At 41.7% G+C, this 20,183-nt stretch overlaps 2 protein-coding genes and 1 long non-coding RNA gene across 3 annotated transcripts in view; 1 reads left to right on the forward strand and 2 right to left on the reverse strand.

The window, feature by feature from the left end:
- LOC110040361 (uncharacterized) overlaps window positions 1–20,183 on the forward strand; it is a 237,806-nt gene that overhangs the window by 52,655 nt on the left and 164,968 nt on the right. The gene's annotated exons all lie outside the window — the stretch shown is intronic.
- On the reverse strand, window positions 601–13,912 carry LOC149098668 (catenin delta-2-like). The gene is made up of 15 exons (XM_089278319.1): window positions 13,739–13,912; window positions 12,742–12,792; window positions 11,764–11,784; window positions 10,123–10,310; window positions 9,560–9,716; window positions 9,119–9,142; window positions 7,499–7,628; window positions 6,871–6,991; window positions 6,554–6,622; window positions 6,423–6,470; window positions 5,640–5,915; window positions 4,109–4,453; window positions 2,971–3,121; window positions 1,674–1,809; window positions 601–736 (listed from the first exon to the last, which is right to left on the reverse strand). The coding sequence occupies exons 4-15, from the start codon at window positions 10,234–10,236 to the stop codon at window positions 601–603; spliced, it is 1,707 nt and encodes a 568-aa protein (XP_089134445.1). The 5' UTR covers window positions 10,237–10,310; window positions 11,764–11,784; window positions 12,742–12,792; window positions 13,739–13,912.
- Window positions 12,376–20,135, reverse strand: LOC149098669 (lipoxygenase homology domain-containing protein 1-like). Its single transcript, XM_089277918.1, has 10 exons — window positions 20,076–20,135; window positions 18,369–18,525; window positions 17,966–17,989; window positions 17,437–17,517; window positions 16,420–16,430; window positions 16,037–16,229; window positions 15,057–15,250; window positions 13,739–13,907; window positions 12,742–12,792; window positions 12,376–12,380 (listed from the first exon to the last, which is right to left on the reverse strand). The coding sequence occupies exons 1-10, from the start codon at window positions 20,133–20,135 to the stop codon at window positions 12,376–12,378; spliced, it is 945 nt and encodes a 314-aa protein (XP_089134044.1).

Here is a 20,183-nt window from a genome sequence, read left to right on the forward strand (position 1 = left end):
TTATGACAACTTTCATTGTCAGTGACAGGACAGTCACGTGAAAAATTGACGTAAACTTGTTTTTTTAATAAATTAACGTATAAATTATAAATCCATGTGTCTGTCACTTATTGACAATAAAAATAAGCCAATGAGCGCGCGAGATTTCTGCGGTTATTGTAAAAACGGTTGTGACAAGAAAAAAACAATTATAAGAGCAACAGGAGACTTTTTTTCCCGTGTTATGCGAACACTAGACTGCGTCTCAGGTTTACACAAATGTCTCGAATTCTCCTAACCTCCTCGTGTAAAGATGAGGAAAACGGAAAAAAGTCCTGTATTGCTTAAATAAATATAGCACAGATTACACTCTCGCTGGATATTAGAGGACAATCATTTTCCATGTTAAACCTCTATTTTCATTGAGTATTTGACTGCATGAGGTAATGGCATAAGACGCCACAGGAAACAGTGCTAGCGTAGCCCACGTTCTTAAAAAACTGAGACGGGTGACATCAAAACCCACTGAATTCCTTTATCAGAAATGAATTCGTAAGCCTTGTTTACGGTCTGTGTCAGTGCCCAACTGAAGAGGATAGCGTCCCGTAATCAGACAGTGTGTTAGATACCGAGCTTGATCCAATGATTGACATTGCTTACCTGGTTAGCTATTTTTATGACTCGAGGCGAGTATTGTTTGTTCTGATCTGTCGCTATCTTCACTATCTTCTGAACACCTTTGGTCTTACGCAGATATCTGTAACAGAGATGATCATCCATATATTAGTTATGTAACGCTCTCTCGTGGTATACCATGGAATATCACACTTGTCACTTGTATTTTCTCGGCATACACGAGCCTATAGGCGAGTGTGTATACCAAGAACGAGGCATAACAGAAATTAACTTTGCTTTGTAAATATTATTAGTGGGAACACAATATTGCAATGCTAGCACAATGTACGTACGCTCCCGGCAGTTGTCAACTGTAATCTCCAAAGACGCCAAAAACAACCACAAGAAATAACAAAAAGCAAGCCCTCAAGTCGTAAACTTACAACCAAAGGTCTCTGATTAGAAACAAAACTCACAACAACTTCTACATTCAACATCACCTGACCATAGTATGAGAACAACAAGCGCAACACTCGTCAAAGAACATCCAAAAACTGTTGCTCTCCAAATGAAACAATGTGAAACACAAACAAGCTTGTAGTCATTGGCAAATGAAATCAAAACTGTGAAGACAGCAGTAGAGCGTGATTTTCAACCGAGTGTCGAAACTAATCCAAAATCGTTTTCAGTTGGCTTTATTTCACTATACATACACATACATATATGTTATTTGTTCTCGAATTTAAGAGTAGCTATTGTACACGCTAATTTTTCCGAGAAAAAATTACAAAAGTGATTGGTTAATAAAGGACACTCGCTATCTATTCAACCAATCAGATGAATAACCAAACCGACGCGACTTGATCACGTGTGTGTTTTCCCGCGCTTTGCTCGGCTACTTGAATCTGCTTCGAGCCCTCATTAGTTCATTGCATGCCTTGTTCATGCTGGCTGCGATTGGACAACGTAACTGCCTTGGTTTTGGTTTTACAACTCTCGATTGAAAATCACTCTAACCACACTAATCTGCAGCACAAACAAACAAAAAAGCAAACAAAAACAAACAAACAAATACTCACTTGCAGTTCTTGTCACTCTTGTTCGTGAGCTGGAAAATGGCACACAGAAGCGAAGCTACAGTTGGATCCGGCACCAATCTCTCCTCCTCGTTTCCGGTTGGGAGTCTGAACACCAGGTGTGTTATGGCTTTTTCGCCTGAGAAACACAAGTGTGTGCATGTTTAAAGAGCTGTGAAAATTATCCGACGTCTTACTGTCGTTTTGGTACAGTATTCGTCGACCGCTTTCCATTTGACTAAAAATAACGGAACTTTTGAAACCAGGGGAAAAGTTACGGCCATTCTCTGGAAAAGTTTCCGGAAAGTTGTTAAATTTTCGAAATGCGAACTCCTCAACCGAATATTGCGACAGGAAAATTAAATGGAACGAAAATTCGTGTCAAAAATTTTGGGCAAAACTCGCGAAATTGTCCTCTTTTCCGAAAAATCCGGAAAGTGCTGTCCCTTTGGCCACTGGAAATTTCGGAAATTTTGGAAATTTAAACCGGAATGGAAAGCGCCTTTGGTTTCAGTGTGGAGTACATTTTTTTTTTTCGTTTCATTATTATTGTTATTTTTTGCGTAAGCATTTTCTACGGATCGTGAAAGTGAAAATTACAACAACCAAGAATTTTGTGCCACACAGTATTTCCTTACTGTTGTGGGTCGCATTAAACTTTTCACAGCTGAGAAGCCGTAACAAACCTAGAGGTTACCCGAATACACAACACAATGGCCCTCGAACCCGAACCGCCATCACACCTCCCTACCTCCGTCTTTAAAGCTGGTAAACTTGTAACACGATTTGCACGGAGCAAGGAAGACTATTTTTTAAGGCTTCCTCAATTCATTCCTTTATAGACAATTATTGAATGAGGTTTTTGTGATATCCGGAATAATAAAGGTCGAGGTAAGTGTTTTCAGCTGAGGCTGATAACGCTAACCGAGACCTTGATTATTTCGGATGTCACAAAAACCGAATCTAATAATTGTTTTATTACACATTGTTTTAAAGAAAATAACGACAAACGCATTATCGCACCGAACACAGTTTATTTTCGACAAGCCATGTTCTTACTTCGCTGTCCGTGAACTTGACATTGCTCTTGGAAATCATGCATTGCGCACGCAACCTACGGATTATTCACTAATCTGCTAGCAGATTAGTGAATAATCTGTAGCTTGCGCTGTTTCCCAGAATTAACCGTAGGCTTTTAGCCAATGAGAAGACAGATGGTGACCACAGTGTATAATCATATTTATCGTTTTCAGGTCTAAACAGATTACATATGCAGTATAATGTGAAAGAAAATGCTTACCAACACTTCTTCTGTTTTCCGGGTCGACACACAAGTTGCGAAGAGCAATGGCGGCCGCGCGGATTGTTGGATCGTAATCGATTCTTAAAAGTTCAACTATCTGAGGTATCGCTTGTGCTTTTCTTGTGTCTCCACGGATCTTGATCGCCCACTGTCGGTAAATAAAGACAGTGGCAGTACCATAAGATTATTAATATTATGACGGTAATAATAACCTTTATTTACCCTCGGATGTGTTTGTAGCACAAAAGCTAGTGGGACCAAGTAAATAACCTAAACAAATGATTCAGATTGGACATAACATTGTTAAGAATCCCCACTGCCCTGAGGCAAACCAGCTGGCTATTTACAAGCGTGGTCGAGGATTTGAACTCGGGGTTACCGTGAAAGCAATCCAGGTAGTGATCAGAGCGGGACTCGAACCCGGGACCGCTGGATTGCGAGTCCGACGCACTAACCACTCGGCTACGCTGCCTCCAGATACCGACCCTTGTAAATACCGACCGTAATTTTCCTGTCGATTGCCACAGGAAAACGCGAAGATCTGTGTACTATGAAGATACTATCCGGCTTGATGACTATGTCAACATATAAGCTTTTAAGGAATTGAGTTATTTACTTTATTTCAGTGCGAAGAGTAGAAATGAAGGAGTGGGAAAACCTGTATCTGCGATACCAAAATGGCCACATCTACGACCCATTGCTAGACTAAAGCAGCTCATAAATCACACCGTTCTTTGGCGAGGAAGAGACCAATATAGCTTTTAGAGAGGGAAGACACTCCTATCTAAAATACAAACAAGGCAATGAGGCAGTCAGCGAAGATCAGCTCTCTTTATTCCCCCCCCCCCCCCCCTTTCCTCGTTACCCGCGTCCGATAGCCTGAAGTAAATTGTTGGAGTGCTCTCCTTCTGTATATTTTCACGATGACAATCTACATAAAACGTAACTCAATCAGTCCTAAATAAGCTTTGCTACTCGTCTTCAGGTATTGTTTATGAGCAACAAGAAGTCACACAAGTCAGCAGTTTAAAATGTCGACAACTTCGACTGTGAAATTGTTACGTAACTCTTGGGTTACCCCCCCGTTAGGTATTAGATACACTGTATCTTAGCTGAATACATCAAAACTACGCACCTTCCACGAGCAAGCCGTCAAGTTGTGCAAAGCCCCGGCCGATCCCTCTAACGTTTCAGTGTTCTTGGCTTTACGTAAAAGCACATAATACTGTTGAACTGTCTGCGCTTGCCAAAGTAGTTCCACTCCTTGAGGAGGGCCCTTCAGCCGGTCCATGGGCCGTTTATCGTTAGGGACCTTTTTCTTCTTCCTGCCACCGCACCCTGCGAAACAGCCCTGGCTCTGTTGTTCCTTGACAGCTGCTGGATCCACATCCACATCAGCGTCGTCATAACGGTCCCTGTCAATCTCGCTTTCAAGCCGGTATGACAGGTTTCTTAACGTGCACACACAATGTTCAAGACACTGGGGAAAGAAAAAGGTGAAAGAAAAATATTTAACAATTTATGATTCTTCCTTCAGTGCTCAGTTAACAGTTTTCATTCCCTGGAATCTCAATGTTTCCATCGGTTCTGTCTCAGGAAACAGAGAAATTCTCTGGAAGAAAACTAGGTGTTTTTCAAAGTGATTTGTTCCCCTGAACAGCAAAGCCATTAGAAGACCCAATGTGAATACGGCGGTCGCAACTTCGGTCATAATTCGCGATAGCAGCGCACTGTTTCTCTCTGATGCCATAGATTTTACAATGTTGCCGGCTCAAGGACTTCAGCGGGATAGTGTTTCACTGTTAGACGTCATGCGACCTCGAAGTAGCCACTGAGAGCACGCGCTATTAGGGGAGTAAATTTTCCCTCTTTCTATCGATATATTAGGAACACCAGTGGACGTTTGGGAGAACGAGAAATGTTGTGGCAATACGAGCCGGTAGGCGAGATTTCCCACAGCTTTTTCGAGCTCTCTCAAATCTTCACGAGTTTTCTATTTAACAATTAGATTATGAGCTCGAGATTTCTATAGCGTGACAGTTGACGATTACGCAAAGAAATCGAGAGCGAATAATCTAATTGTATAAGTATAAATCTACTAGTCGTTCAAAACTTCATCTAAATCCTCTTCACATACACTTCGAAAACGCCAAGAAGCGGCCGTCATTTTGTTAACAAGGGCACACTGCTACGCTACGGCTCACTATCCATCACAGAATAGATAGTGAGTAGCTTAGCCAATCAGAGAGCGGCATTCGTAATAGAACGCAAGTAGATTTATACTAATAAGAAATTAGATTATGAGCTCGAGGTTTTTATCGAGTGATAATTGACGAGGGCGCGTCAACTATCACGCATAGAAATTGAGATCGAATAATCTAATTGTTTAAGTAAAATTCAAATACGATTTTTAAAAGAAGGCTTCTTTTTTATTTTTCCTCCAAAAATAATACGGCAGTATGCCAAAAAAAAAAAAGAGGTAACAAAACTTAACTGTTAGGTACACTCACGATTCGGCTATTTATAATTGGGTGACAGAGAAAATAGGCTTGATATAGATACAACTCTAGTTGGACTCCTGATAGGGTTATACATGTATTTGAGACAAACGAGCTGTCTGCAATCGATAGGCTGCTTAAGTGAAGCTTTTCAATCATTCAGCTTACCCTGTTGTCGTAATGCTCGTTCTTGACACCAACTCTAGTAATCCACACCAGACAGTCGACCAAGTCTTTCTCGTCCCTGAGCTCCTGCCGGGCCATGGTACCGGCTGAAGACAGGTTGCGCACGAGTCTGGTGGCATGGACGAGTACCGCTGCCCAGGGTTCGGTCCTGAATGGCGGCTGGCCTCGAGCCGCTACAGCTGTCCACTCGGAGTAAGGTATGATGATAATAATGACAATGATGTGGAGACATACGAGAAGAATTCTTAAACGAAGCGACTGAAAAAGAACGCGCACAAAATTAACAGACCTGCACTACGCGGTCAGCTTTGAGAAACGTATATTACTAGGCGACCGTTTACTTCAGGTTCACGAAAAAAAAATATCTGCCACTGATGAGAGCCGGAGAGAGACTAAGACGAAAAAAATCGGTCACTGTTGAGAGAAAAAGTTAACATAAAAGAGGACTCGGTTAACGTAGAATATATATCTGGACACAGGTCATCCGCAGATCTTTCAGACTTTCTTTTTTGCAGAGGCCCACATCTTCCGTGCCTTAACAACAGTCTCTGTAGCATCTACCACTCCCTACCCCCCTGGATGGGATGCTAGTCCATCGCAGATTACCCACAGCATTTTACAAATTTCTATTACAAGACGGGAAACTTGTCTCAGAGGAATTCCGTGTGACCGCTCAATTCAGAGCCCAAGGGCCACAGAATCTCCCTTTCTTAATTCACAGGCAGATAACAAGGACAAACATATAAATAAAGCACACTATCTCACCTCAACAGACGATAAATTGCATAAAACGCCCAAAATTGCTTCTCTGTACTAGAAGGAAAAGAGAGAAGAGAAGAAGTTAAATACATGGTTGTTGAAAAAAGTACTGACGAGTATCCGATAACTGTTCTTACCTCTGTCTTCTCGGTTTCCTGTAAGATTTCAATCAAGGCTTCAATTCCACCGCAATCAGCGATAGCCAACTGTTAAAATTAACAGAGTTTCAAACAAAGTGAATGGATTTTTATACATCCAAATGTTGAAAGCCTCGGCTTGATGTTTGTTCAAAAGCCGACTTCTTCGTGGACTAAGTTTCGAGCTCGAAAATGGTCGGCTTATATTTGGAAGGCACTTTGCGTCTGGGCACAAAAGAATGAACATATAAACATGTCATAATTTTACGGCATGTTAATACGAATTATAAAGATACAAAAAAGAGTGGTTGTCTTACTCTGTTGGCGTCGTGTCTCATGCTGAAAGACAGATTTCTCAGAAGACAGATGGCAGCATATCTGACACGCCATTCTGAATGTCTCAACAGCCTTACGATAACTGGAATGCCACCGAGCTCTCTGTGAAATAAACACAACAAAAAGAAACAACAATTTTTGAGAAGTCCAAACAGTTTCAAGAAAAAAGACAACAGTTTTCCGCCAGGCCGAGGAATCAGTGGGAAATCACGGTTACAAGATTTAATCTAATTGCAAACTAAGAGGTATTTATCTTTTTAACATGTTATTTGTATTTCTTGAATAAAGTATTGCGATTGTGACCTGGCCAAGTGTGTCGTCAAACAGATCGAGAAATTGTTTGCAGTTGATTTTTCAATTGATTGGCACCGAAGCTGTCTAAACGCAAATGCTTTTAGGTTCCGATCAAACTGCAATGTACTGAGTTGGGCGTAATCTTTGAGAGAGTAAATATTGGCTCTGGTTTATTCTGCGGAATCGTCGCTTTGTTTTGTTTGTCTCTTTTTCCTGGGAATCTTGAGTTAAATCGAAGAACGCACCTATAAAATTCCCAAAACCAATCATGGATGGATGAAATAAATGGTAGATATTGCATTCTCCACTAAATACCTGACTTTGTCCTTGACAGATTCCTTACTGTAACATAAATGTTGCAAGTATCTGGCAGCGTTGATAATCTTTAGTTCATCTCCAGACTGCATGAAATCAATAAGATCTGGAATATCCGGTTCTTGACCAACTAAAAGGAACATAATCAGATGATGGGATCGAAAAAATGAAACAAAAACAAAAACAGTAAAAATTACATCAGTGTTCATATATTATGGCAAGTGGACGCTAAACTCATAAATAGAGAATTTAAGATTCGACGATTGTGACAAGGCTGTGGTGTAAGAAAAATTATGGAGCCCAAACGTTCCTAACCATGAAATCCTGGGTGCCCAGTGCCCGCGCTTATATAAAAAAAAGTGATTTTTCCAGTCGCCCGAAGACAAAAGTCAGTCGCCTGTGGCACTCGGGCTATTCTAGAGCACAGTCCTGATTGTGACTACGCATTTTGCTCGGAGAGGCATGGGACCTATTGTTGTGCGTTCGCTTCTCCTGACGTCATTCAGCAACGGTGAGAAGTAAGACCCAGGAAGTTTACGTCAGTTTTACGTAGTGCTCAATACGGATTGTATTTTCTGTTTTTCCATGCACCTCAGTATTGTAGACTTGAATATCAATTTAAGGAAGCATGCAAGTTCATTATGAACATAACCAGAAACTACTTTGTCCGCTAAATTTTGCCAGTAGCTTTACGGGTTCCAGATTGTCACGAAAAGAGCTGGATCTAGCAAGCAGTACCATTCCCGCCAAACCTTTCGTACTCGACCCAGTGCTAATCGTCCAGCCGTAAAGCAATAGTCTTCAGTATTAAATTCCCTAATGAGTCAATCTCTGCGCATGCACAAGATGCAGTCAACAACAGGTCACTGGTGCCAAGCGCAGGAAGAGCTGCTACGTCAGTTGGCCATTGATCAGTTGCAGGTCTGCGAGTGACTATTCAAAGGTGGCTCAGAACAGTTTCCAGTTCTTAGATTTAGATAAGTATTATAAGACGCAACTTTTGGCAAAGTTTAAAAAGATTCTTTACATAGGGTTCAGAGCCATCTTAAATATTTGAAAATTTCAGGTGGCTCTGAACTTTAAGTACATAATTTTTTTAAACTTTCCAAAAGTTACGTCTTATCCTGCTTATCCTGCAATATAAAAAAAAAAATTTCACCGTGCCGTTTGTGAATTATAAGCCCCCAAAGCTGTAATTAAGGATATTTTTACCGGATCATATTGTTGCTACAATAACCTACTGTCTCACGAAAATGATAACCACGTGTTCACCAATGATTGGACAGTTTTTTTATACCATGATTGTAGTATCAAGTGATAAAGACTGGTTATAATGACCAATCAAAATCTTAATGCTGGAAACTGTTTTGAGCCACCTTAAAGAGAGGGACGAAAGCGGGCCACTAAACAGAAGGTCGCTAGTTATAGTATGACCACACCGGGGCAGGTGGGACAAACGAAGAGACAGGGAAGGTGAGGCTATCAAGGTGGGGGGGGGGGGAGTGTTAGGAGGGAGGGACATACCACCGTATGTTAACGTATTCCTAACTTAATGCATCCCTTTAACTGCACTGATGCAAGAGTTAAACCGAAGCAATGCAGGAAATAACTTATACAGACCTAGTTGCCCGATGTTCCAAGAATCTGAAGGATGTGAAAAAAGTAATACGGGTTAAATCTTGTACAGTGATATAACGACACTGAATGACAGACATAAAGCTTGGGCAGCCACGCATTGCTTGCTAACCACGCCAAACAACGAAAACTACAACATATTCTCCACTTTAAACGCCTACAATGCCGCAACAGCTTCGTTGAGATGCTATTTCGATACTGTGACTGATACCTGCGCTTTTAACAGGCTGTCTCACTGTTCATAAGTCATTTGTTTTGGCGATGAACAAATTTCCCCCAAATGAAAAGAAACTTCCCAAAGAAACAATAAGCGAATTAGGAACGGGGATCGATTGGCAACTTTTCGAACCCCTGACGTACTGCAGCGCGGAAAAATACACCAATAAAACAAAGTAGAATATATAATTTCTCGGTTCTACAACTCACCCAATGGTAGATCGATTTGATTGTTTCGTCCGCCGATCCAACGACCACCCTTGAACACATAACGTTCACCACGGGCCAGCGAATAGATCACAACTTTATCTAACAACCATCGGGAATTTGAGCCAGAATTGTCATGACCTACACGCAGCATTTTCAACTGTAAGTGGAAAAGGGAGAGAAAAAACAAACAAAGATTATTGTAAGCGGTAGAATGTTTGTAGTGCTTTTGAGCAAAGAAAGAACGTTAGCGAAACAGCAAACGCAGAACGCAAGGGGCGGAGGGAGGGAGGGAGGCAAATAGGTCAAGGAATAGAAAGCCTATTATGAAGGTCTTTTTGTCAATGGTCTTATCGATGATGATAAAAAAACTAACTTCTTCTAAAAAAAACCACCAAATTCAAGACTAGAGTGCAAAAACCATACCCTATTTAAGACCAAAGTGGCCAAAATCGAAACCCCATTTGTGACCAAAACGGCTAAAACAACCGCACCCTTTAGGGCCGCACATACTATATAGCTCGTATAAGGGAGTACCTCCCCCGCCCCCCCGCGTGTTCACTTACCCGTCCCACGTCCTCAGTCCTGATCCTGAATCTGTCCAACTGTCCTCTGTTGAAGTATCCTTTTCCTTTGTTCTTGAGCTCGATCTCTTGACTCTTGCCTTCTTCTCCCATCATTTGGAAATACACATTGGCGTCCGTGCCGGCGTTTTCCTCCGCAGCTGTCTTGAATTCCACGTCATATTCCGAGTCTGATGAAAATATGTAAGAAATGTTAGCGAGAAATGAATAACTTGGATGCAAAAACTGAACTAAAACAATAAATTGAGTGAGCTACTTAACGAACGCTTCGTCATGCAATCTGCTCTTCTTGCGCCACGAACCAAAACAGTGCTTAAGTAGGGAACTTAGCAGACAGTTGTTTCATTATTAATCATAACAATTACAATTTCCTCAAATGTGATTGGTGCATAAACTGCTGTATTTTGCTCTAATTAATCTGCAAAGTTGTAATCGGACAATGTCATCGGACAGTTGGCTGTAATCGGACACCTGTAATCGGAATGTTACGTGAGCCAATCATTTTAAGTCCTCTCCACTAAATCCACCAATCACAACATTGATAACAATCACTATAGTAATCAATTCAAGAGACTGACTTTGTACAATTGTGGAGGTTTAGTCTCTGGTGACTGCTTTGAAAGAGACTTGACAGCCATTTTGCAAGTTGTTCTCCATATTTTATAATTATGCTATTTAAAAATGACTATTTAAAGCTCTTTTTCCAATGAAACTTTTACTTTTGTGGGAAATTGTAATTGTTATGATTAATTGGTAACAGGACATCGTGTCGTCCAATTCAGTCTGTAATAATACTCGTTGTTAATCACTCGTATGATTACAGACCGAATTGAACACCACTCAGTCCTACTACCATTATAAATACACGGTGAATCTCCTTGCTACCATCTTTCTTAGGTTTAATTACCAGCCGTTTTAACGAAGACGGTACTGGTCGGGAGATAGGGAGACAAAAAAAAAATCCTACAAGACTCCTCTCCCGTTCCCGTTCCCGTTCCCGTCTTCACCCCCCGCCCGCCCCGCCTCTCTTCCAAGAACGCTGGTGAAACAGCGATTACATTTTTGTTGTGTACGCGTATCTTCCGTGGCGTGCGGTGCATTTCTGTCAGCACAAAACATCTTCTAGCCTTTTATTAGCACTTTATCTGTGGCTAAGACACGTCTACATTGAATGTCTAAATAATTTGCTGCGTAGTTTCCTCAGCGAGCACATCTATTTGTCGCCACTCAATCATGACACAACTGAACAGCTTTACCGCTCCTCACCAGCTCTTCCTGCACCTCACCCCCCCCCCCCCCCCCCCACGACAAGAGATTTATTGCAATTCTTTTCTGCCGAGATGAAATTCTTCAGTAAAATATTTCTAATTAGTTTTCACTTTTATCGTCTCACTTATGGTTACAACATAACGACTTCCCTGAGACAATGATAAAAAAGAACGACTTCTGAAGACTGCCATTAATCCCCAGTTTTGCTGTATAGTATAGTCCAGCTAGCAAGAAGTCACAAAGTACGTGAGGAAAAATATGGCCGCAAGACCACTTATCTCTCTTGGGTATTTCACTAATCGACCAACAAGTTACAATAAAAATAGAAACTGCTAAACAAGAACTACGTCTTACCGCCAAGGCCAGCTCCGGATTCTGTGAATTAGAACGGAGAAGGTCACGATTAAGATCCGAGAAATTTCTCGCAGTTTTTACTAAAAGAACCAGAAAACAAGTTCTCCCTGTTCTTACCGAGTCAAAGAAACGATCATCAAAGCTTGCAAGAACTCGAAAAAGCTGCGCAAACAGTCGCCTGCGATCATACTCCCAAGATATGTCTCATTCTCCCTTTCGCGAAATCGCTCTTAAACCGAGTTGTTATTTGAAATTTGGTAGTGGGAAATAGTTTCCGAGGGAAATACACAAAGCGCGCGTTTTCGACTGTCTAGTATAAGAAATTCCCCGTCACAAACAAGTAGATCGCCCACTTCGCGCAGCGCAACTTCCCACAACAAAAGTGATACAGTCAATGGTTTGAACCCAGAAGAATCAGTAGTTCGTATAGTGTGATCGTCCGGGTGAGGGTAGGTCTGGAAAGAACTGTTGTTGGTGACTGACGTTTCGACAACCTGAGCGGAAGTCATCTCCAGAGTCAAGTGACTTGACTCTGAAGATGACTTCCGCTCAGGTTGTCGAAACGTCAGTCACCAACAACAGTTCTTTTCAGAACTACCCTCACCCGGACGATCATACTATACGAACAACAAAACTGATGTTAATCATTAATTTTAATCGGCCTCGCACGATATTCGTGATCGTTTGCTAATACTAATACTTCATTAAAATACTTACTCCAATAAAATACTTACTGCCGCTTTTCAGAATCAAAATTACAAAACTATAATCTTGAATGACACTAATACTAATAGGATTCTAATTTAAATCTATATGTTCATGGGTTTGAAAACTTGTCAAACAGTAGGGCCTGGAATTTTATTTTAAAATTGTCAACGCTTTCGCAGTTCTTCAACTCTCTCAGCATAGAGTTCTATGCTGCTACTGTTCTCTATTCTATGAAGGCATGCGAGACAACAATACTATAGCATGAAGTACCTTGCACAGTCTCTACATCAATGGGCGTGACTGGTCCTTCAATGTCATCCACTACAATAAAACAAAGTACGGTGAACAGCTCCGTTAAAATGTTGTCACACTATTCAACAGGCGTCGAGACGTAGGAGAACAAAACAAAACAAGTAACTGTTGATGAATGAATAAATTATTTCTTCTCTTTTCTCTCCTTAGCCTCGGCGCCATGTTAGAATTTTAATATTTCCAATTAACAAATCGGACGTCTTTTAGCGTGGTCTGTACTCTTATCGACAACGAGTACGCGTCATCACAGTGGTCAAAATATGCGCCTCGTGAGTCCACAGCAAATTGTGGCCACTGTGATGACGCGTATCGTTGTAGATAAGAGTGCAGACCACGCTAAACCACATTTCGATTTGTTTTTTACCACAATATCAACGTCAAAGAAATTGTTTTTTTCAGAGCGCGAGCTGAAAAAGGCATTGCGCGACACATTGACGCGACCGGCGTGGTATGGACTCTTATCGACAACGGCAAATTAGCCAGTCAGATTGCGAGATTAGCAGCAATTGTGGTAAAAATGGTTTATCAAGAGAACAAGACGGAAATGATTACGTATACAGTAAACGTCAAAGGACGACCCCGCACGATCTTATGTCCTATGCTCAAACACTATGCATGAATCACGTCACCGAAACATTTCTACTCGCTAGTTCCTCACACATAAGTAATGTATTGTGTTTTATGCACGGCCAAACCAAGGAACAAAAACATACAACAAAGCACATACGTCGGGCTCCATAACCATTCCGCTTTATCGGCATTGATTCACATTAGCTGATCAATTTATGTTTTCTATGAATTTTGAGGGAGGAAAATCAGAGAGTAATTTTACTTGCAACCCTCCCCAGGCTCCCTCTCATTTCTAAATTTAGTAGAGTCCCTAACGTCTATTTTGATTGGTCGATAAATGAAAGCTCATCTAGCAGGAATATTGCCAGGCGCATCGACAAAATACCTGGGAATAGAACTGCTTCCTTCCGCTGACCAGGTCGGTCGCCCCCGAGCCAGCCGCCACATCTAAATTTATAATGTTCATCTCGCACAGGGATGTCAACATCTACTTCATCCAAATACCAGGCAGGGTCTTGTCCTTTGTTATCATGACCAATAATCAGCTGCTCGAGCTGTACAACAAATATTGAGAAAGCGTGTTGTCAAGATAAACTAGAAAAACTGTTGCATCACAATTCAACACGAGGAGGATAAGTAAAGAGTGTCTTAAACAAATTTTTCTTAGGCCCTGTCCACACGTATCCGGATATTTTTGAATCCGCAATTTTTTTTCTCCGGATTCAAAAATTTCCCCGTCCACACGTAGCAAAAATATCCGGATTCGCTGCCGAATTCGCCTGATGCGTGTGGACGGAAGCCGTATCCGCAAAGAAAAAGTTGCGGATTCAAAAATATCCGGATACGTGTGAACGGGGCCTTAGACATGGTTGACAAAGGCCTCACTTTTAAAATTCCCTGACTTTTTGCTGACTTTTCCCTGATAAAAATCAAATTTCCCTGACCAAATAAATACAAAATGTCAGATCTAGTAGCGGCTTCTGGCCTCGACTTACAGCCCTCTTGTTCATTTGTTCATTTGGACTGATAAGGTTTCAACAAGTTTTCTTTCTTCAATAAGGAAAAATATTGTTGAGATCACAGTTACCCCACGTTTCGACCAGCCCTTAATAGCATTAAATCAACCGTGTTAAATCGTTTCAATTTTCCCTCCGCTGACTTTTCCTCAAAATGTCAACTTTCACTGTTATAATAAAATTCTCTGAGTTTTCCCTGACCTTGAAGAATTTTTCCCCTGACCATTTCCTGACCTGTGGCAACCATGTTGGAGTTTCTCTAAACCATTCCTTTCCTTTTCAATCAGGGCGGAATGAATTTAATCGGCGCCTATGCCCTGGTTAATTCACACTCGCAGAAGAGACAATTTAACTAGCTTCCCCAAACTTCATTCCAAGACTTAACGTTATTACAACTTCAGAAAAAATATTATGCTATACTTTTATACTTTACACACGACAGAAAAACTACTCGAGATATTTCTTCCGGATTTCTCCAGATTTGCAGGCACCATACCTACATATAAACTCTTCCAGGAGTCGATTAAAACTTTGCCCAATACGACAAGCTTACGACAAGTCTACAGCACGAATTCTGTCGCGTAAATTAATCCTACAATTTGTAACATAACAACATTTCGTACGCCACGACAATCGCAACCTCACACAAATGTCGGGTGCGGCAAAGTCACTGTTTCAGTGCCCTACCTTGCCAACGTCAGCTGTTTGTACAACAAACTTGTCAGCTCCTCCCCGTTCGAATCGTCTAAAGGTTTGACTTTCGTCCCGTAGAGCGATTCTGGGCGGTTCTCCTTTGTCGCCATGCAGAGCAAAATAAACATTCGCATCGGTTCCTGCATTCGGTTTATCACCAGTTTTTATCGTCATGTGGTACGAGATGTCTGAAAAAAAAAAGTTGAAAATAAAAACGCAGCTGTTGATGAATGTCCTGGAGTTAAAATAATGACAGAGCCAGTCACGACGCACGCTGAAATGCGTCTGGAACTTGTCTTCTGGAAATGGGCTCCGTTATAATTTTTTTGTGGTTACCTTTTCTCAACAAATCAAAATGTGAAGCAAACACGGCAGTACAGTTAACCCTCGTTAGAGCGGACACCCTCGGAAACCGTCATTTGGTGTCCGTAATAGAGATGTGATGTGTGATGAAAATGACCCAATTTTTGGCTGTGAAGTGTCATGTACTGCTATACTCTTTTAAGATTCCCAGTTTTTTTTTTTTTTTTTCAGTTTTCTTTTTGCGGTGTTTCGATTAATAATCATATAATTTAGATCAAAAAAGTGTACAAACATTCCAAGACTGCAGAATAATTAAGTCACTCAATACGTCTAAGTTCTCCGTTAAAACGAGAGAAGAACAATAGAAATGTTAGTTTTGGACCACCTAAAGTGTCCACAATTCATTATAGTGGGGGTAGTTTCCATACATTTCTTCGTAGATTCGGCCGGGGATGTAGCTTCTGTCCATAATAGCGGGGCGCCCGCAATAGCGGGTGTCCGTAATAGCGGGGTGTCCGTAATAGCGGGGTATCCGCAAGACGAGAGTTGACTGTATAAGGAGGTTATTTACCTATGGCTGTTTCAAACTATTGAATGACTACTAAATGATGTCACGTTACTTTCTCTTACTAAAGTAACCTATAAGGGGTTGAAAACAGGGAGCAACTTACCTTCAAGGGCCTCTGAAACTGGTTTTCCAGGAATGAGTTCTCTTATAATTTTAGTGTTGTTGTCGTCTTTACCCAGCCAGCACTTACACGGGAACACAACAGTGTCTCCTTGCTTGCTGGTAACGGTGACCTCCTCCACGAACATGGTCTTACCGCGACCGGAGCCGTCATCTCCAATACGAAGCTTGGTGATCTGTACACAGACGGACACAAGAATCGTCAAAATTAAGGCCTAATCAACTGCCTCGATGTGTTATTAAAATCTCCCAAGTACTGTTAAAAGGGCGTATGAACACCGGTAAGGAGAATCTACTCTTCAGATCAAGAGGGAAACTACCTTGAGGAGGATATGAATCTGAATCTTTTATTTTTACTCTACAAACCTCACTACGTCCTTTAACGGAAGATTTAATACGATAGATCCGTAACAGAGCTCCTATTCTCTATTAATGTTCCCTAGACAGGGGAACCCTGGGAGTAAAGGGGGCAGCAAAACTACGGGAGGTCAGTAAGGAGGGGGGGAAACAACATTCCCAGGGGTGCAGGACCTGACAAAAATAGCAAGCAGTTTGCAACATAGTGTAAACCCTCGCAGAAAATATAGGCTCAACAAGGTGGAAACCATTTGAAAGGGGAAGTAAAAGGTGCAGAAGGCGAAACGTTCAGACCTCCCCCACCCCTTAAAACTACCGTCAGGGTCGACCCGTCCAATCACCCATTCATGACGTCGTCGGCAACCGTTCGTCTTGGGAGACGATGGTCAATCACCCAATCAACAACCAATGAAATTGTTTTTGCCACATCAAGCACTTCTAATAGGCTTACTACCTACAGAAAACTTGAGCTTAAATTACCGAGCTTAAAATTCACTATCATTATTAACTTATCGCTACTCACGATGAATTCGATAGCGTTGTTCCTAGCAGTATGCAGGACACCTGTCATATATGAACTCAGTTAAACGACCTTGCTGTCCATGAGTTCTCGTAGCTCAGTGGATAGAGCGCCCGCCCGGTGTTCGGGAGATGATGGGTTCGATTCCTGTCGGGGACTCAGAATTTTTCTTTGTCCCACGCTCGTGTCATGTTGATTAATTCACCTTCACATTTCATTACCGAGCTTAAAATTCACCATCATTACTAACTTATCACTACTCATGATGCCACCCTATTATTCCCAAACAATAGGAAATTTTCCATAAGAACTCATTTCACAAAAGAAAGAAATTTCTGGAAACATCGACATGGTCGCCGTAAAGCCATGTGAAAACGCTTCATAGTGTTATCCTCACCTTTCCAATGTCTTGTGTCCGGATCAGGAATTTATCCATTCGTCCGCTTTCGAACCTCCTCTTGTCTCCCTCCTCTCTCAGAGCGAAATTTTGCGTCTTCGCTTCTCACCGAACACCTGAAGATAAACATTGGCGTCTGTGCCAGCATCACTTTCATCACCAGTCTTGATCATGATGCGATAGTCAACATCTGTGGATAAACGAGTCATGAATCAAGACAAGGGAACCTTCTAAACAATGGCTGCTGATTTGAACTAATCCGGCTGTGAAAAAGGCTCTCCAGTAGAGGATGGGGGGAAGAGAAAGCGGGAAGAAAGAGAATAGAAGAGAGAGGAAGGGGAAGAGATAAGAGGGGAGACGCCCCAATCCCCCACCCCCTCCCGTCTCGGCCACTTCGCTCCCAGCCAATTTCTTCTTTACCCTTCCAGTCGCGGTCAGACCCTTCTAGCCGCAGCTTGTTCACGGGCTAATTTTAACTGACACAGCAGTATCTTACGTTCTTCCTTTGGAAACAGGTTTTTGAGAAAGGCTTGCATTTACTTGCGTGTTAGAAAAAACAGAGAACGTTTGGAATTCTTCAAATATGATTTCCCTCTAGACATGACACTTGTATCACCTGATATACCATTTCTTATTACCTTGCAACAAGTCTTTGGTTTCCGCTGAAATTAAAAAAAAAAAGCCAGAAAAGGCATTAAGTTACTGGAGAAATTCGAACAAACCACATTGGGAAAGCGACAGATTTCCACCTGGAAAGGCGTCACAAAAAAGCGATGGCGACCATTTTTAACAAAATAGGAAAGCATTTTGTGCAACTCAAGGTCTTTTCAAGTCAGACAATTCTTGAGAATCTATAACTAGGAAAAGTTTCGTCAAGACCTTGCTCTCCAGTGTTTTTTTCCAGATCGGCAGGGGCCTCAAATTTGCGTCGTCTCGGTAATTTCCTCGTTGCTCTTTCCACTATTGCTGTTTTTATGTTAAAGCCCATAATATATCTTCTCCGTTACGACGTTCCTATTAAGTAAACTCCTAAGGACATACCAGGAACAAGATCAACATCTCGTTGACTCCCGACGAGCCAACGGTGGCAAGGGAAGATGTACTGCTCGCCTTTATCAGGCACATCAATGGTCACTTCCTCTAGGTACCAGTCCGGATCACGGCCAGAGTTATCATGGCAGACATGCAGCTTCTCGATCTGGAAACAAACCAGAAATGGAATTCAAACCGGAAATTGAAAATGAAGTGGCCTTCACAGCCATTACTCGGGTCGTCAAGCAACGCTTCACCTGCTAAATAACGGCTGCCAAGGAGGCTACTGCGAATCTAGTTCTCAGCTAAATTCAGAGCTGATTGCATCTTGAAAAGTAAAATGGTAAATCAGATCAGGAGCCAACTAGTTCAACAATGACAGGACGAGACCATGGGAGCAGTAGTTAGTAGCATTGCTACTCCCCCCTGGAAAAGATGCTGTTCCAATATCAGTTAGCAACCCCCCCCCCAAAAAAAAAAATCACCCATCACAGTATTATCATCTTGTCACCGTATCCCAAGAGCTCACCGATACCCTTTTATACATCTGTATCTAGATAAGCATTGTAAGGGTGTGTAAGCCCAAGAGTGCAGCTTAATGTCTGTGTCAGGAACTTTTATGTTAATCTTGTTGTTTTTCCGGACAATAATTTATTCGCTGCGATTCAAGATTACAGAATCTTTAGTTTTGTTTTCAGCCAGCGGTTTTCGCCCTTTACACCCATCATCCCTTGCGCGGATTAGGGAAGATGTGTTCTTGCTCAAAACAAGACTTACATGCAGTGTAGTAACCCTCGTTCTCTGGTCATCTCAGCGAAGTGAACCGACGAGTGGTCAGCTCAAAACTTGATCTAGATATTCTCCTCTATGGTCGGAGTAGAACTAGTGGGAACAGTTTAGTCCGTCTAACTTTTACGCTAGTTCGGGTAATCTTGCTGCAAGCGGCTGCAGGCCGTAGGCTTAAATAACTGTAGCTCCTTTCAAGTTCAACTCAGCATTTCGCATTTTCGCGCGAAAGATTTGAGCTCCTGGTTTCGTAATTTCCATTGGAAAAGTGTACGTTTTCATGAGCCACAATACAACCGGATTCCTATGGACTACAAACCTTTGCCTGCCTTCACATTCTTATTTGGAAATTAACTAAAATGCGAAGTTTGAAGGCATCGTTCTTCTCTCGAAAGCCGCTCGAAACTACTCGAAACTGAAAGCTTAGCTGAAGTCCAGTTTGTGATTGACAGCTGTCGCTTCGTTATCCAATCAAATTATTTGAACAATTCCAACAATGATTGTGATTGGCTTATTTTAGCGTGCTTTATCAGAGAACAGAGCACGACCGACGCCACTTTTACACGTTTGGAAAATAAAGTTTGGTTTGAAAATTCAGCCGAATGCATAGGGAAATTATTGGATTCTTTATCATAAAACAAATAAAAAAGCCTCGACTGTGCTCTGTTCTGTTATAAAGCACTTAGGAAGCGGTAGAGCACTAGAAGTAGGGAAAAACACTCGACTTCCTCTCTTGTTTTCCCCTATACTTCTTTCGTGCTCTATCGCTTCCTGCGTGCTTTACAACAGAACAGACCACAGTCGAGGCTTCTTTATTTGTTAAGCAGTTATTGAACTTAGTTTTTTATGATATCCTGCACAATCGAAGTCTTCGTATCAGCCTCAGCCTGTTACCAACCTCAGCCTTTGTCCTCGGCTGAATACACTTACCTCCCCTTGATTATTCCGGATAACATGAAAAACGTCATCCAATGACTGCTTATTGTCCATCTGTCTCCAACTTTCCAGAAACGAATGATGCCTTAATCTCGCTCGGAG

Source organism: Orbicella faveolata, unplaced genomic scaffold, assembly GCF_042242905.1.
Source record: "Orbicella faveolata isolate gen_17 unplaced genomic scaffold, um_ofav_v1 contig_46, whole genome shotgun sequence".
Taxonomy (NCBI): domain Eukaryota; kingdom Metazoa; phylum Cnidaria; class Anthozoa; order Scleractinia; family Merulinidae; genus Orbicella; species Orbicella faveolata.

What these genes read in the sequence shown, in the direction of transcription:
- LOC149098668 (XM_089278319.1), bottom strand. Translation starts at nt 10,236, where the DNA reads ATGATGGGAGAAGAAGGCAAGAGTCAAGAGATCGAGCTCAAGAACAAA. An exon ending in ACGAGCATTACGACAACAGG is followed by an intron (nt 4,454 to 5,639) that starts GTAAGCTGAATG and finishes TTCTTTCCCCAG; the next exon opens with TGTCTTGAACATTGTGTGTG. An exon ending in TGACGGCTTGCTCGTGGAAG is followed by an intron (nt 3,122 to 4,108) that starts GTGCGTAGTTTT and finishes ATTTACCGACAG; the next exon opens with TGGGCGATCAAGATCCGTGG.
- LOC149098669 (XM_089277918.1), bottom strand. Translation starts at nt 20,135, where the DNA reads ATGGACAATAAGCAGTCATTGGATGACGTTTTTCATGTTATCCGGAAT. An exon ending in AAACAGCTGACGTTGGCAAG is followed by an intron (nt 13,908 to 15,056) that starts GTAGGGCACTGA and finishes TTTGTTGTACAG; the next exon opens with CTCGAGCAGCTGATTATTGG. An exon ending in GGAAGCAGTTCTATTCCCAG is followed by an intron (nt 12,793 to 13,738) that starts GTATTTTGTCGA and finishes GTTTTATTGTAG; the next exon opens with TGGATGACATTGAAGGACCA.